General features: G+C 41.2%; 1 protein-coding gene across 2 annotated transcripts; it reads right to left on the reverse strand.

The window, feature by feature from the left end:
* Window positions 1–3,200: 3,200 nt before the first annotated feature.
* On the reverse strand, window positions 3,201–8,912 carry LOC109764994 (F-actin-capping protein subunit beta). 2 transcript variants are annotated; one of them, XR_002233308.3, is made up of 8 exons: window positions 8,636–8,912; window positions 7,090–7,160; window positions 4,634–4,747; window positions 4,372–4,454; window positions 4,229–4,290; window positions 3,977–4,130; window positions 3,555–3,650; window positions 3,201–3,475 (listed from the first exon to the last, which is right to left on the reverse strand). XR_002233308.3 is itself a non-coding variant. In XM_020323793.4 (8 exons), the coding sequence occupies exons 1-8, from the start codon at window positions 8,762–8,764 to the stop codon at window positions 3,392–3,394; spliced, it is 759 nt and encodes a 252-aa protein (XP_020179382.1). In that variant the 5' UTR covers window positions 8,765–8,911; the 3' UTR covers window positions 3,201–3,391. The 2 variants fall into 2 exon arrangements, 1 of the variants encoding a protein (XP_020179382.1); XM_020323793.4 differs by having other exon boundaries at window positions 4,011–4,130; window positions 8,636–8,911.
* Window positions 8,913–16,034: the final 7,122 nt, after the last annotated feature.

Raw genomic sequence — 16,034 nt, forward strand, 5'->3', positions numbered from 1 at the left:
GAATAGGACAAGGAGAGGGGGCGGCGCCCTCCCTTTCTTTCCTCTCTCCCTCCTCTTTCTCCCTCCACTCCTAATCCAACTAGGAAAAGGGAGGGAGTCCTAGGACTCCACCTGGCGCGCCCCTCCTGGCCGGCCGCACCTCCCCCCTTGCTCCTTTATATACGGGGGCAGGGGGCACCCTAGAGACACAACAATTGATCATTTGATCTTTTAGCCGTGTGCGGTGCCCCCCTCCACCATAGTCCACCTCGATAATACTGTAGCGGTGCTTAGGCGAAGCCCTGCGTCGGTAGAACATCATCATCGTCACCACGCCGTCGTGCTGACGAAACTCTCCCTCAACACTCGGTTGGATCGGAGTTCGAGGGACGTCATCGGGCTGAACGTGTGTTGAACTCGGAGGTGTCGTGCGTTCGGTACTTGATCGGTCGGATCGTGAAGACGTACGACTACATCAACCGCGTTGTGCTAACGCTTCCGCTTTCGGTCTACGAGGGTACGTGGACAACACTCTCCCCTCTTGTTGCTATGCATCACCATGGCTCTCTCTCAAATGAAGAAGGGGGTGGAGGGGTATATATAGCCTCCACACAAAATCCAACCGTTACACACATTTGACCCAACTCGGTCAGACCGAATAGAAAAACTCGGTGAGACCGATTTTGTTGAAAATGTGAACGTTAGAAATCTCGGTGGGACCGACTAGAACAACTCGGTGGAACCGATGTGCTAGGGTTAGGGCAAAACCTCATCTTGGTGAAGCCGATTGGTTGAACTCGGTGAGATCGATTTCAGCAAAGAGCAAACAGAGAGTTGGTCAAGCAAACTCGGTGGGGCCGATTGCACATTTCGGTGAGACCAAAATAATTACAACAGGCAACAGAGAGTTTGCAAGGCCATCTCGGCGAGACCGAGATTCTTATCGGTGTGACCAAGAAGTTAGGGTTTCTGGTAGTGGCTAGGTCAAATGAACTCGGTGGCGTCGGATAGAATGTTTCGGTGGGGCCGAGTTTGACTTTGAGTTTTGGACATATTTGGAATTGAGAAAGTGGTTGAGGGTTTTGGAGCAATATCACTAAGCACTTTGAGCAAGTAGACCATTAAGTAATACCTCATCCCTTTTTAATAGTATTGTCTTTCCTATGAACTCAATGTGATCTTGGATCACTAAAATATAAATGAAGAGTCTTGAGCTTTTGTCAATAATGTGTCCTTAGCATTTTGAAGGGGTTCCGCATCCTCTTGTCCTTGCACCTCATTGTTGAATTTGTCTGAAATACACTAGATAAAAGCATTAGTCCAACAAAAGATATATATTGACATTAATTACCAAAATCATTCAAGAAGCACTTGTGCTTTCACCTCTAAACTGAGAACAGCTCATGCACTAAACGATACTCATTTTAGTAGTTACTTCTCTGAGCAAGAGGCATACATACGTATCGGATGTAGCATGGATAGAAATCCTGTTACTAGTACTTGCCGGTAGAATACAACTATTGACTTTTTTGTGAGTGAATAAAGCTATTGACTAGTACGTTGCATGCAAACAATAATAATAAAATAATCTAAGCAGTTCAATTAGTCATGCTAGCATGGGTGGGGCGATTATATTAGGTAGGACTATTACTAGTTACTACTACTGGGTTTGGCCGATTAGCAAATGAGCCCTCTGCGCTTACGGAAGCAAGTTGTTACATGGGGGTGTCGTACATATCGGCTAATTCGGTGTATACGGTTGCTGGGCACTGGAAACCGAATACACAGCAAACACCGAACAACCTTAAACTTTTCCACGGAACCGAAAAACCAATCACTGAATTAACCAACAAATCGGTTAGTACAGTTCGGTTCGTTTGGTTTTTCGGTTTTCGATTTGACAATGCCCACCCCTATTTACGGGTACGCTGCTATCCCTTTCCAGTCAAAGTTTACTACGGGACCTTGTTGTCTATTGGACTTGCTGCGCGGGACGGCAGAATCGCTCCTCACCCTTACCAATCTGTTCATTGTGTTGGGTCTGAGGGGAGCCTTGAGGAACTTGGACAAAGCAAAAGAAAAGCAGTCCTGAAGCTCCTCAGGACAGCAAGGAGAAGAGTTCAGTATAGGTACGCGATGGGCAAATCCGGTCCCTGAAATGCCCGCCGACACGTCCGGGTGCGTCTACGGACACTGACCGATCACGCCTAATGCAATCCACACCCGGATACATTAGATTAAAAATCTCAAATCCATATTATTACATGCAACGGAGCTCGTCCGGTCACCATGGCCATGTCCGACGGCCAGCTGCGCTCCCCAGGGTGTTGATCCGATCGCCGGCAAGGTAGAGTAGGGCATGGGAGACGAACCGGCTCACGGGATTCAACCGTCTCCCATGCCCTACTCTTCCTCGTCGAAGCCCGGAACCCATTGGGCGCCGGTGGACGTCAGATCAATGATGGATTCGTCCTCAGACGAGGCGCCCCGAGTCGTGCACCATACAGGACACCGGAGAATGCAACTCCGCCTCACCGACGTCCACCGCCTTGAGCACTGCCACCGCCTCCCGCGCCCGCTGCCTCACACGACGGGCATGCCGTGCCATGGTTGTGTCGGACGACGCCCACGGTGCATCCATGACCTCAGCGCGCCAACAAAGGGGTTGTGCGTCTGCCACCGCGTTCGGACGCCAGACAAACTGCATCGCCTCCAATGAGGCAGCGACGGCTACCCTAGCGCCAGATCCATGCGCCATTTGGGCAGACGCAATGGATTCCCGATGGAAGGAGTCCGAGCGCTGCCATGCACGGGCCTCCTCCTAGGAAAGGTCGAGCGCAAGCCGGACAACCATCTCCTTCTTAGGGCCGCGTGGGATAAGCTCGGGGTCAACGGATCTGGAGGTGAAGGACTCGGATCCGCTGCCCACCATGCCGGAGAAGGCCGGACGACGCTGGAGACGAGCTTGGGTGGCGGAGTGAAGTGACTAGGGTTTGGTCCAGCGAGCAAATGGTCCGGGCCCGGCCTACGCTGGCCCACCCGACCCCACAAGTTGTAGAACTGATCAGTGCACTTTTGCAAATTGTAGGACTAAATTATCACATCTAAAACAAGTTCTAGGATTCTAGGACCTCTAGTGCTATTACCTCTTAGATTAGTTGTGGCAAAGTTGATCACAAACCAAACAGGCCAGAAATAGCTTAAATTTAGGCAATAATATGTACTAGAACTGACAGGATTTTACTAAGATATATATTTTGCAGCCGGCATCGATTGCAATACCCAGTTCGTCATGACACGTCAAAGGACAAGAAAACTCTGTTGTGATTAAATACAGATACAGATGCGGAAAGAGATATGACACTAGAGATAAAACGCCATATTAAATTGGCATTGCTATCAATGTATCTGATCAGCTGTCGGGTAGTCTCATGTTAAGTACTTCAGGCGGTGGCCTAAGAGTGCAAACCATTTCCCTGGTTTTCCCAAAATAGACCTGCACTCAAGGCAATGCGTCGTCGTTTGAGATAAAAAAAGATCACGCTAGATAAAAAAAAATGTGATGAAGCTGATACCTGGTCCAGTGAATTTCTCAGCTTGCCCTCCATCTCTTCTATCATTTTCCCCATGTTAACCAGATGCCCATCTGCCACAGCGAGAGTCATGCTCATCTGAAAACACCAACACACAGACAGCTTAGCAAGCAGTTTCTAATCAACGAAATCAAATTCCTGCCTAGCTAGCTAAAACAGAGCCTTGGCCATCCATCCAGCACAGTTAAGCCTCAATATCCCCAAACCAAAACCAGTGGCGCCATTTAGAATCTAGAATTACAGATAGGCATACTAGTTTACTGCTAGATTGTAATGTTGACAGACAATTGATCTACTACAAGTACAGTTTATGTTGATGACAGAATCGAATCTGTTCTGTTAATACACACATCAACAGTTGTGGAAAGCAGCGATGCAAGACATGCTTATATCTCACATAGCACCTTCCGCTGATATGAAGAGGGAGGAATGGGTAACCTGCCGCCTAATTGATCCGGACAAGTTGAAAGTTCCCGATTGCTTGTTATCTGTTGTCAATGACAGCATAACAGTGCTGTTCAAGCAGTAATGTGCTGCTCCTTCCTCTTCAGGACCAACCTATTGCAATACAAGGACATTCATTTGTCAAATCATGAGGTAGCATAAGACAACTACAAAATAATTGACAACTTCATGGACAGTGTATCTTGAGCCACCTGGATAACATGAATAGCATCCCACGAACCTATTTGCATATAACCTCTTTTCCCTTGTCCATCTGGAACCACAAAATGAAAAAATGATAATGAAATAGACTATGTGGTTAGCTAATAAGATGAGATCAAGCATTCGAACAGACCTTTCTTTATTAAGAAGCATGCAATGAAACTCTCGTCTTCATCCTCCCAAATGTACACAGATGAGATCCCACCTTCATAGTACCTAATTGCCAACAGAAGGTCGAATTACATGCTTTAGCTTTACCTTCACCTACTATATATATTAACACCTGTATACCAGATAGTGTAATCTTCTACTACAAGTGATAACATTCCGTCATGCTGCATGTGCTTAGTACATTACTGCATAAAAAGGTCAAGTAAATAAAATATGAATCTTACTGATCACGGTAGACAGAGAAAACCTCATTTGCCTCGACTTCAAGATTCCTCATCTCTTCTGAGGGAACTGTCCCATCTTCTAAAGGAGGCTCATATATGTTTGACCAAGGTGATCTGAAAGGCAACTCAATATCAACAAATGGGAAACAAATTTGAATTAAGAACAGGAATCACATCCACTAATTCAACTTTTTGCACTAATTTTCTCGATGCATTTACTTATTAGATCATTTGGTTTGTTTGGCAAGGCTAACACTTGAAAATTTACAGTCATGGACAGTGGAACTGAACAAAGTTTCATTGGAATATACTGTAGCGATATATCAATGTAAGCAAGATTACATCAGGGAGTGCAGCAAAAGAAGATAATTGTAGCAAATATACTGTAGCGATATACTCCCTCCGGTCTTTTTTAGTCCGCATATAAGTTTTGTCCGAAGTCAAAGTATCTCTACTTTGACCAAACTTATACAAAAAAAAATTCAACATTCACAATGCCAAATCAATATTTTTAGATTCATTATAAAATGTAGTTTCAAAGTATATATATTTGTATTGTAGATATTGGTATTTCTTAATATAAATTTGGTCAAACTTTGCAAAGTTTCACTTGACAGAAATCAATACGCGGAGTAAAAAGGACCAGAGGGAGTATCAATGTAAGCAAGATTATATCAGGCAGTGCAACGAAAGAAGACAATTGTAGCGATGTACGGTGTGAAATACCAACCACCTAATCCTAGGTCCCTCTAAGGCATCCTTTCACTTTTTCCTTTCTCGTTTTGATTCATTTATCATGTATTCTTACACAATTCATCTGCACTAACATTATTTTCTTGCTCTCTTATGCAGCCAAATCACCAAAAATATCAGCTCTTCATTTTGTTATCAACGCAGCATAGCTTCATTCATGGCCGTTGGATCCAGCGGTATAGTGCAGCCTTCTTCAGTATCTCCCAACCATTCCATTCTAGTCCTCATCCAACTGAACCTTTCACGTTTCCGCTGCCTTCTCAGCTTCTCCTTCTTCCTCTTTTGTCTCAACCCAAATGATTAGAACCCATCTGTAGCCAAAAATCAACCCATACTCGTTGCTTTTCTCGCTAACTAATGCTCCAAACCACATGCATGAGCAATCACGTGTGTTTGTGCTTTGAATTCTCCCATTCACTCAAAATCTCCTAATCAATCTTCACCATGGGTCCCCCTTCCTCTGTTTCTACAGCAGAAACTGCTGTCTCCTCCACATTCTTTTGTTTCTATGGCTCCAGTGCGAGAGAGACTCGTCCACCATGCTCCCTTCCACCGTAGTCACACAGCCATATGAACAGCATCATAAAGGCCAGCCTCTATTTCATGAACGTCTCTTCCTTTCTATATTTTTCCCATTTTCCCAATGTTTGTTTCCTTCCCTTCTATGTTTGTATCTCACAGAAGCTCAGTTTGCTTTACTTTTAGTGGCGACACATTACTGCAACCTACAGATGGGCCAAGGGTGAAAGACTGTGCAGATAATGTACAGTGTGTATTCTACGAGATATGATATTCTTCTTCCCTTTTTCTCGTCTGCCTTTTCTGTTTCTGTTCTGTTGTTCACTTGTTGTCCTGCTTTCTCAATGTTGCAGAAGATTTAATAATACAAAACTACCAATGATACAGTGTGGGGCCTATGCATAAATTGATTCATTGATCTGACAAAAGATTATGTTATTTGTGGTACTGTCAATATCAAAATAGTGAATACACCGGCCAAAAAAAAGTAGTAAATACTTTTTTTATAGCATTTGAATGCAATAAACCACCTTATGACACTAGTAGAGTATGCATGCGTTGTGTTTGATACAACGTCTTCCTCACTTCCTTAAAAAGCTTGCATTGCTCAATTTGGTCTCTTTGCAGAAAGCAGTTAATTGATCTGATAGGTCGATGTATCATGTCGTGGTATGATTTATGAGCATGCGATCAGTGTTGAATACCATCATAGCTTGTCATCTCAATGAAGTGCTACATGCAGTTGTTGTGTTTGGCTAGAATGTCTCCCCTTGCCATATGCCATCTTACAGGATTTTTTTTACCATTCTAATTTTTTTTTATTTGTTTGATGATTCATGAGTTCTTTTCCTGTCCATCCAGAAAATGCTTGTGCATTGGAGAAATGTGATGTGGGCAGCCGCTTTCACCTACAACAGTGTGGTTGTGGAGACCAAACAGTTTTGCAAATTTTAGATTATGTTACCTGATGACTAACTTTTAGATACGTTGTATGTTGTGTCTACTATCTTCTGCAAAGACTAATGCTATCATCTTACCAGCCTTTAACATTATATAGTCTAGAAATTCCTGCAGCAATATGTGGTGTGTCACCTAGTTCATAGGATGATTTCGTCCCGCAATGCATATGATTATAGAGAGCATAAGTAAAATGGAAATCAGGGAGGTATCAAGGGTTTGCTGACCGATAGGAATCAGCGTCGCGGTTATACTCGCAAAGAATGTATTCCTTATTGTTCTCCTTATCCATGCAAACCTGCAATGTTTACAACGTTCAGAGGAAACGAAGGGAAAAAAGAATGAGAAACAAGAAATGGAATGAAATCGATTGCTTATACTCCCTCCATCCGAAAATACTTGTCATCAAAATGGATGAAAAGGGATGTATCTAAAACTAAAATAGGCCTAGATACATTCCTTTTTATTCTTTTTAATGACAAGTATTTTCGGACGGAGGGAGTATGTTAGAACATTGAAAAAAAACATCGCCAAAAACAACCTTTAGCGAGGTTGGTTAGAGCCACTCGAGTAACATATCCAGTGGTGCAAGTTCGATTCAAGCACCTAAACGCTACGTAGTACTGATACGGCAGAAACTGGTGTATCGGCATACCGAACGTCGCCGATACGGCGATACGCACGATACGGCCGCGATACAGGTATTGGCGAAGTATCATATTTTCTGATTTAAAAAGAAAAGAAAAAACGTCGATACGTCCTGTGCAGCATCTACGATACGGGAGCGACAAGGCCAGCCCAATAGAGGCCCATGCCTAACCCTAGCATTTGCCCTCCCTGTCTTTTGTTTATTCGCACGGCAGGCGCTTGCACGAGCGAGCCACCGCCGTCGCCGGGACTTGCCTCCATGCCGGCCGCCGCCGTAGATTGGAGTGGCTCACCGGTGCCGCTTGGAATTGCCTCGCTGCCGCCTCGACTCGCCACGCTGCTATCTCGGTTGACTAGAATCTTCTCCGGCACCATGGCCAGTCACCAGCAAGAGCGAGGTAAGATAGATCCGGCGAACTCTGCTGCTCTCTGCTAGTTGATCTATCCATTCATGTTTCTTTTTCTTCAATGATTCTTGACTCCATATCCTTACAAACGGGTCGACAATGTTTGGCTGGCTGCTTGGTGCTTGCTGACGTTGCTACTACTGCCATTGATAATTGTATTTTTCCACTTTTCATGTCTGTCTATCTCAAATTGACAAAGTCTAATATAATATGATGTATTTTGTATTTTGCATACACCATGATGACTTGAGCACCTGGATGATCATTTAGGACTTGAAAAGAGGCATGGAGGAAATCAGGCAACCAATGGGCAGTATTTTGATTTCAGCTCACACTTTCTATTATGTTTTGTCTTTATTACTTGTCATTTTATAAATTATTATTTATGTATACTCGCTGTATCGCCCTAATGATGTTTCTAGAAATTGCCGTATCCCGTATCACCGTACTCATATCGCCGTATCGGTGCTTCATAGCCTAAACGTACTGTAGAATGCAATAGTCATTCTACTCGACTTTATCCAATGACGCAAAAGAGGGGCGTGCCATTAACCTAAAGGAGGTGGATTTCTTGCCTAAATTCAACACGGAAAAGGAATCAATGGCAGCATGCCCGCTGAGCAATTACAGGGGAATGTTTTCCACGCAGTTTAACACCTATCCGAATCAGTGAGCTAGAAGTGGTGTAAACACGGAGCAAGAAACGGCGGTTGCCTACCTGGAGCGGGAGATCGACCTGGGAGAGGAGGTCGAGGGAGTGGTCGGGGAGGAGGGAGAGCAGCGCGTTGAGCGCCGTCTCGGTGCTCCCCGGCGGCATGCGCCGCATCAGATCCATCGCCGCCTCCATGTAGCCTCCCCACCCTCTTCTTCTTGGATCCAACCCCTCTCTGCTTCTTGCTCTTCGTTTTCTCTTGCTTGTCCTTTTTTTCGAAGGAATTTTGGTTTTGCTAAACTACATCTACATCTAGATGTGTCATAAGTATTGCACATTTAAGTTCTATTATCTTACGTCGAGATTTGTATGGATATTTTTTTTCTCTTTATAATTGATTCACTCACTTACATAAGGGATTGCACTAGGTGGACTATACACGGAGCAAAATGAATGAATCTACACTTCAAATGCATCTATACACATCCGTATGTGGTTCATAGTGAAATCTTTACAAAGACTTATATTTAGGAACGGAGGGAGTATGCAATAACTAGAACACATGTAGATGTGCCCTAAATACACTTGTCCTAATTTAGTACCTATGCATGTTTCCTTTTCTTTTTTTCCTTTCTCTCTTCCATTTTCCTTTTTTATTAGGAATCTTATGGCCGAAAATGTCGAATGAACACCAAGCTTCGTGGAAGCCTTAATTTGAAAATTTGAAAATTTCATTTTTTTGTTTCACAAAATTCCAAAAAAGGTACACATATATCTAGAGGCATAATTAGATGTATGCAAATTTTCAGGTCAAAATACATCAGAATGAGAGCTGCAGAAAAATCAAATGTAGAGATTTTTAGCATATGTAATGTTTATCCTCATAGTCCATGATTTTTGTTTTTCTATGTAACTCACAATTAAAGGTATTTCGTTTTACTCACATACACATTACATCCTTATGTACATGTGTAATTTTTTCAGAATTTTTTGAAACTGAAAAGTTTGAATTTTGAAATTTTCAAAATTAAAGCCATCTGGAGCTCGGTCTCCAAAATGCACTACTTGAGAGTAAATGTGAGACTTAAATGTTATCATGAATATGATTAGTTTATATTCCCTGCTGAAAACTTAAGCATTAGTTAAGCATATATACAATAACAAAAATAAAAAGAGTTTGTAAAAATTTTCTTTATCACTTTCAGTTTGTCAACTGAATTGCTTGAGGACAAGCAATGAGTTAAGCTTGGGGAGTTGATGCGTCCCAAACGTATCTATTTTTTCAAACACTTTTGCTCTTGTTTTCGACTCTAATTTGCATCATTTGAATGGAACAAACCCAGAGTGACGTTTTCAGCAGAATTGTCATGGTGTTGTTTTTGTGCAGAAATAAAAGTTCTCTGATTGAGCTGAAACTTTACGGAGAATTATTTCAGAATGTATAAAAAATATTGTCGAAAGAAATTACCAGAGGAGGGCCACCAGGGTGCCACAAGCCCAGGCCCCCCGCCCCCGACGCGCCCTACGGGCTTGTGGGCCCCTGGCAGCCCCCGCAACCCTAACTCCAATTCCATAAGTACCTATTGGCAAGAAAAAAATCAGAGAGAAGGATCATCGCGTTTTACCATATGGAGCCGCCACCGCCTCCTGTTCTTCACCGGAAGGGCTGATCTGGAGTCTGTTCTGGGCTCCGGAGAGGGGGGTTCGACATCGTCGTCGTCATCAACCTTACTCCATCACCGATTTCATGATGCTCACCATGGGGAGTGAGTAATTCCTTCGTACGCTTGCTGGACGGTGATGGGTTGGATGAGATTTATCATGTAATTGAGTTAGTTTTGTTAGGGCTTGATCTCTAGTATTCACTATGTTCTGAGACTGATGTTGCTATGATTTTCTTAATGCTTGTCACTAGGGCCCGAGTGCCATGATTTCAGATCTGAACCCTTTATGTTTTCATGAATATATTTGTGTTCTTGATCCGATCTTGCAAGTTATACGCACTTATTACATGTCATCATCCTTTTCGGTGATCATCGTAGTTTGAGGATTCATGTATTCACTATGTGTTAATGCTGTGACGCCTAGATAATTAAGCTACAGTGAACCTCCGCTAATTATGCCATGTCACCTTGGTTACTGTTGATAAACTCGTTAATTCCAAGCCGATTCAAATTCAAATTTGAATTAAAGGCCAACATGAAAAGTTTTCAAACATTAAAACTAAAATGTTCGGGTTGTGCCAAATAATGCATAGGTAATCACGGTGGAGAAACCACACCTTTATAAAATGTTTAAATACTCTAAAATGAATAAAGCAGCAACATAACCAATTAATAAATGCCTTTTAGTATGTATAAAATGTTAAAGTTTTTTATTTATGGGTTTAAACTTTTTGTAGCAGAGGTATAATTAATGATACTAATTTAGGCACAACTTTTATGATTCATAAAACTAAAATAAAATAAAATAGAAAAGAAAAGGTAAAAATAAAACAAAACAAAGAAAAGAGGAAAGACCCGCCCCCCTCGTTGGGCCTCAACCCAGTTGGCCACTAGGATAGCCAGGCTGGCCCAGCCGGCGCCCCCCCCATATCCTCCCACCTGGGGGAAACCCTAACTCCCCTAACCGCACCACTTCCCCCACTCCCGCGTCTTTCCTCCCCCTCCCCCACCCCCGTTCTAGATCTGGATCGGGGACGAAACCACCTGACGCCTCGTCCGCGGCCGCCCGAAGGCCTCCCCATCGCCGGACCACCCAGACGTCGCTGCTCGTCGCCCGGAGCTCTGATGTCGCTTGAAGCTACGTCGGTTTTTCCCCAAAGAGGAAGGGATGATGCGGCACAACTGCGGTAGGTATTTCCCTCAGATATGAAACCAAGGTTATCGAACCAGTAGGAGAACCAAGCAACATAACGTAAACAACCCCTACACATAGATAACAAATCCTCGCATCCCGACGTGTTAAAGGGGTTGTCAATCCCTTCCGGGTACGGAGCCTCAAGTAGGCAAACGGACGTGAGATAAATTTGTAGTAGATTGATAGATCGAACGCCAAATAAAATAAATAAGGATAAATTGCAGCAAGGTATTTTTGTATTTTTAGTTTAATAGATCTGAAAATAAATGCAAAAGAAAAGTAGATCGCAAAGGCAAATATATGAGAAAGAGACCCGGGGGGCGTAGATTTCACTAGTGGCTTCTCTCGAGAAAAATAGCAAACAGTGGGTGAACAAATTACTGTTGGGCAATTGATAGAACTTCAAATACTCATGACGATATCCAGGCAATGATGATTACATAGGCATCACGTCCAAGATTAGTAGACCGACTCCTGCCTGCATCTACTACTATTACTCCACACATCGACCGCATTCCAGCATGCATCTAGTGTATTAAGTTCATAGAAAAACAGAGTAATGCAATAAGAACGATGATATGATGTATACAAGATCTATCTATGTAGAGATAGACCCCATCGTTTTATCCTTAGTAGCAACGATGCATAAGTGTCGGTTCCCTTTCTATCACTGGGATCAAGCGCCATAAGATTGAACCCACTACAATTAAGTGAAGCAAGAGAGAATTTCTTGAAAATTTTACTAACTTTCAAATAAATCTAAGTGAAGCAAGAGAGAATTTCTTCAAAAATACTAAGCACACTGTGCTCAAAAAGATATAAGTGAAGCACTAGAGCAAGTCCATAGCTCATAAAAAATTTAAGTGAAGCATAGAGAGCAATCTTAACAAGTCATGACATAATTTTGGCTCTCCCAAATAGGTGTGTCCAGCAAGGGATCAAGACTTAAAACACAAAATAAAACAAGCAAAGACTCATATCATACAAGACGCTCCAAGCAAAACACATAGTATGTGACGAATAAAAATATAGCTTTGAGTAAAATACCGATGGTCGTTAGAAGAAAGAGGGGATGCCACTCGGGGGCATCCCCAAGCTTAGTTGGTTGCTCATTTTTGGATAATAGCTTGGGATGCCGGGGCATCCCCAAGCTTAGGCTCTTCTACTCCTTATTCCTTTTATCCATCGTAAGATAACCCAAAACTTGAAAACTTCAATCACACAAAACTCAACAAAACCTTCGTGAGATCCGTTAGTAAAAGAAAGCAAATCACTACTATAAGTACTGTACCAAACCAATTCATATTTTTTTTGCATTATATCTACTGTATTCCATCTTTTCTATGGCAAAAACTCATCAAAGAAAACCATAGAGCCATCAAAATAAGCACACAATGCAAAGAAAACAGAATCTGTCAAAACAGAACAGTCTGTAGCAATCTGACTATTTTGAAAACTTCTGGAACTCCAAAAATTCTGAAAAAATAGGACGACCTGAGAAATTTGTATATTAATCTTCTGCAAAAAGAATTGGCATTTTATCACCCTCTGGTAAAAAATAAGAATTGTTTTCATGAGCGCAAAAGTTTCTGTTTTTCAGCAAGATCAAACAACTATCACCCAAGAAGATCCTATCGGTTCTACTTGGCACAAACACTAATTAAAACACAATCATAACAGTAGTATAATTGTGCTAACACTCAAGAACAGAAAGCAAAAATAAATTTATTCATTGGGTTGCCTCCCAACAAGCGCTATAGTTTTACGCCCTTAACTAGGCATAAAGCAAGGATCTAAGTTTTGTCATCTTTGTCCAACTCGTCAATCAAACACTTAGAATCCTTCAAAGATTTAGCATACAAATCTTCAATAACAACACTCCTAGGAATAAATTCAAAGATTTCACTCTTGCAAAAAGGATCTCTTATCACTTCAACAAAATTCGAGTGAATACCAATCATTTTAAAATCTTCATCACTTTTGCGAAAGAAATCACTAGAAAATGCTTTTTCTAAAAATTATCTTTTAGCTCTAAGCATAGCGGTTCTTTTCTTACTTTCATCCATAGAAACATAAAGAGCTTTAATTGATTCATCTACTTTAGGCACAAAAAATTTCATCTTGAGATTTTCCACATCATGAGCAATTCTATCAACACTTCTAGACAAATCATCAATCTTACTCAACTTTTCTTCTATGGAAGTGTTGAAAAAAATTTGCGTGTTGATAAATTCTTTAATATTATTCTCAAGATCATAGGTGTTCCTATTATTATTATAAGATTGATTTCCATAGGAATTACCATAATATTAGAGGAATTACTAGGAAAAGGCCTAGGATTAAATTTACCTCTATAAGCATTGTTGTTGAAATTATTTCGAGAAGTAAAATTCACATCTATGGCATCACTATTTTGCTCAATCAAAGTAGACAAAGCCATATCATTGAAATCAATAGGAGCACTTTTACTAGCAACCAATTTCATAAGAGCATCAACTTTTTCACTCAAAAAAGAAATTTATTCAACCGAATTAACCTTTTTACTAGTAGGATCCCTTTCGGTATGCCATTGCGAATAATTTGCCATGATATTATCAAGCAATTTGGTGGCTTCACCCAAAGTAATTTCCATAAAGGTACCACCGGCGGGGGAATCTAAAAGATTACGAGAAACAAAATTCAAACCCGCATAAAAATTTTGTATGATCATCCAAAGATTTAACCCATGAGTTGGGAAATTCCTTAGCATCATTTTCATCCTTTCCCAAGATTGTGCAACATTCTCATGTTCAAGTTGCTTGAAATTCATGATCTGGGTTCTAAGGGAAATAATTTTGCGGGAGGAAACTATTTAGTGATAAAAGCGTCTTTGCACTTATTCCAAGAATCGATACCATTGCGAGGTAAAGAAGAGAACCAAATTTTTGCAGAATCACGCAAAGAAACGGAAATAATTTCATCTTCACAACATCATTTCCACATCTTTTTTCTTTTGCATATTGCATAATTCCATGAAGGTATTAAGATGGGATGCGGCATCCTCATTAGGAGGAGTACCGAAAAATTGATCTTTCATAACAAGATTCAGGAAAACAGTATTAATATCACAAGACTCCGCACTAGTGGCGGGAGGAGCAATCGGAGTGCCGATAAAATCATTGTTGTTCGTATTTGAGAAATCACACAACTTGGTGTTCTCTTGAGTCATGATGACTACACAACAAGATTGCACTCAAAAACAGATCCGGCAAGAAAACGGCGAATGGAAAAAGAGGGGCGAATAAAACGACAATTTTTTGTGAAGTGGGGGAGAGGAAAATGAGAGGCAAAAGGCGAATAATGTAAATTTCAAGGATATGAGACTTGTGATTAGGAACCTGGTATATGTTGAAGATCTTCCCCGGCAACGGCACCAGGAATTCCTTTTGATGTCGCTTGAAGCTACGTCGGTTTTTCCCCCAAGAGGAAGGGATGATGCAGTACAGCGGTGGTAGGTATTTCCCTCAGATATGAAACCAAGGTTATCGAACCAGTAGGAGAACCAAGCAACACAACGTAAACAGCCCCTGCACACAGATAACAAATCCTCGCAACCCGACGTGTTAAAGGGGTTGTCAATCCCTTCCGGGTACGGCGCCTCAAGTAGGCAAACGGACGTGAGATAAATTTGTAGTAGATTGATAGATCGAACGCCAAATAAAATAAATAAGGATAAATTGCAACAAGGTATTTTTGTATTTTTGGTTTAATAGATTTGAAAATAAATGCAAAAGAAAAGTAGATCTCAAAGGCAAATATATGAGAAAGAGACCCGGGGGCCGTAGATTTCACTAGTGGCTTCTCTCGAGAAAAATAGCAAACGGTGGGTGAAGAAATTACTGTTGGGCAATTGATAGAACTTCAAATACTCATAATGTTATCCAGGCAATGATCATGTAACATCCCAAATTTTCAATTTGGAATGTTATACATTAGATCATCATTGCATATCATATTTTTATTGCATTTTGGTTTGATCCTAGAAATTCTACGCAACTCAAGGACCCACGAAGAGAGTTGGGGATTTCGTTATTTTCGTATTTGAGATTTATCAAATTTTGAAAATAGGATCATTTGGTTTTATTTATTTTATCCTCAATTATTCCAATTATAAAAATATGAGAGAGGGAATAAAATGACTTTCCCAAAATATAGGAATATTGAAGATTTAATAAAAAATCAAATAAGATTTTATTTCGGAGTTTTCGGATATTTTATTTGAATTTAGGAAAAATGTGCGTTTTTCAAAATTGCATTTAGGCCCCAAATAAATGTTCATCTTGTCCGGCTTGATTTTAGAAGCCGGGGAAAATTTATTTCATGTGAATCTCATCATGTTACTTTAATTAATCTTGTTGGGTTAATGATGATACTTAATTGGGATTGAGATGCTGTCAACCATCTCAATGTTTAACAACCACCATGATAGTTAAATAAAATTTATTCCTTTGTAGCAGGGAAAAACTGGCTTTTCGCAAAACTGTAACCATAGAGCTTTCTACCAGCCATATATGCATGTAGTATAGCATTATTATGTTCATTATTCTCTATGTGTTACATTGCCAGC

The sequence above is a fragment of the Aegilops tauschii genome, chromosome 4 (genome assembly GCF_002575655.3).
Source record: "Aegilops tauschii subsp. strangulata cultivar AL8/78 chromosome 4, Aet v6.0, whole genome shotgun sequence".
In the NCBI taxonomy this organism is placed as follows: Eukaryota; Viridiplantae; Streptophyta; class Magnoliopsida; order Poales; family Poaceae; genus Aegilops; species Aegilops tauschii.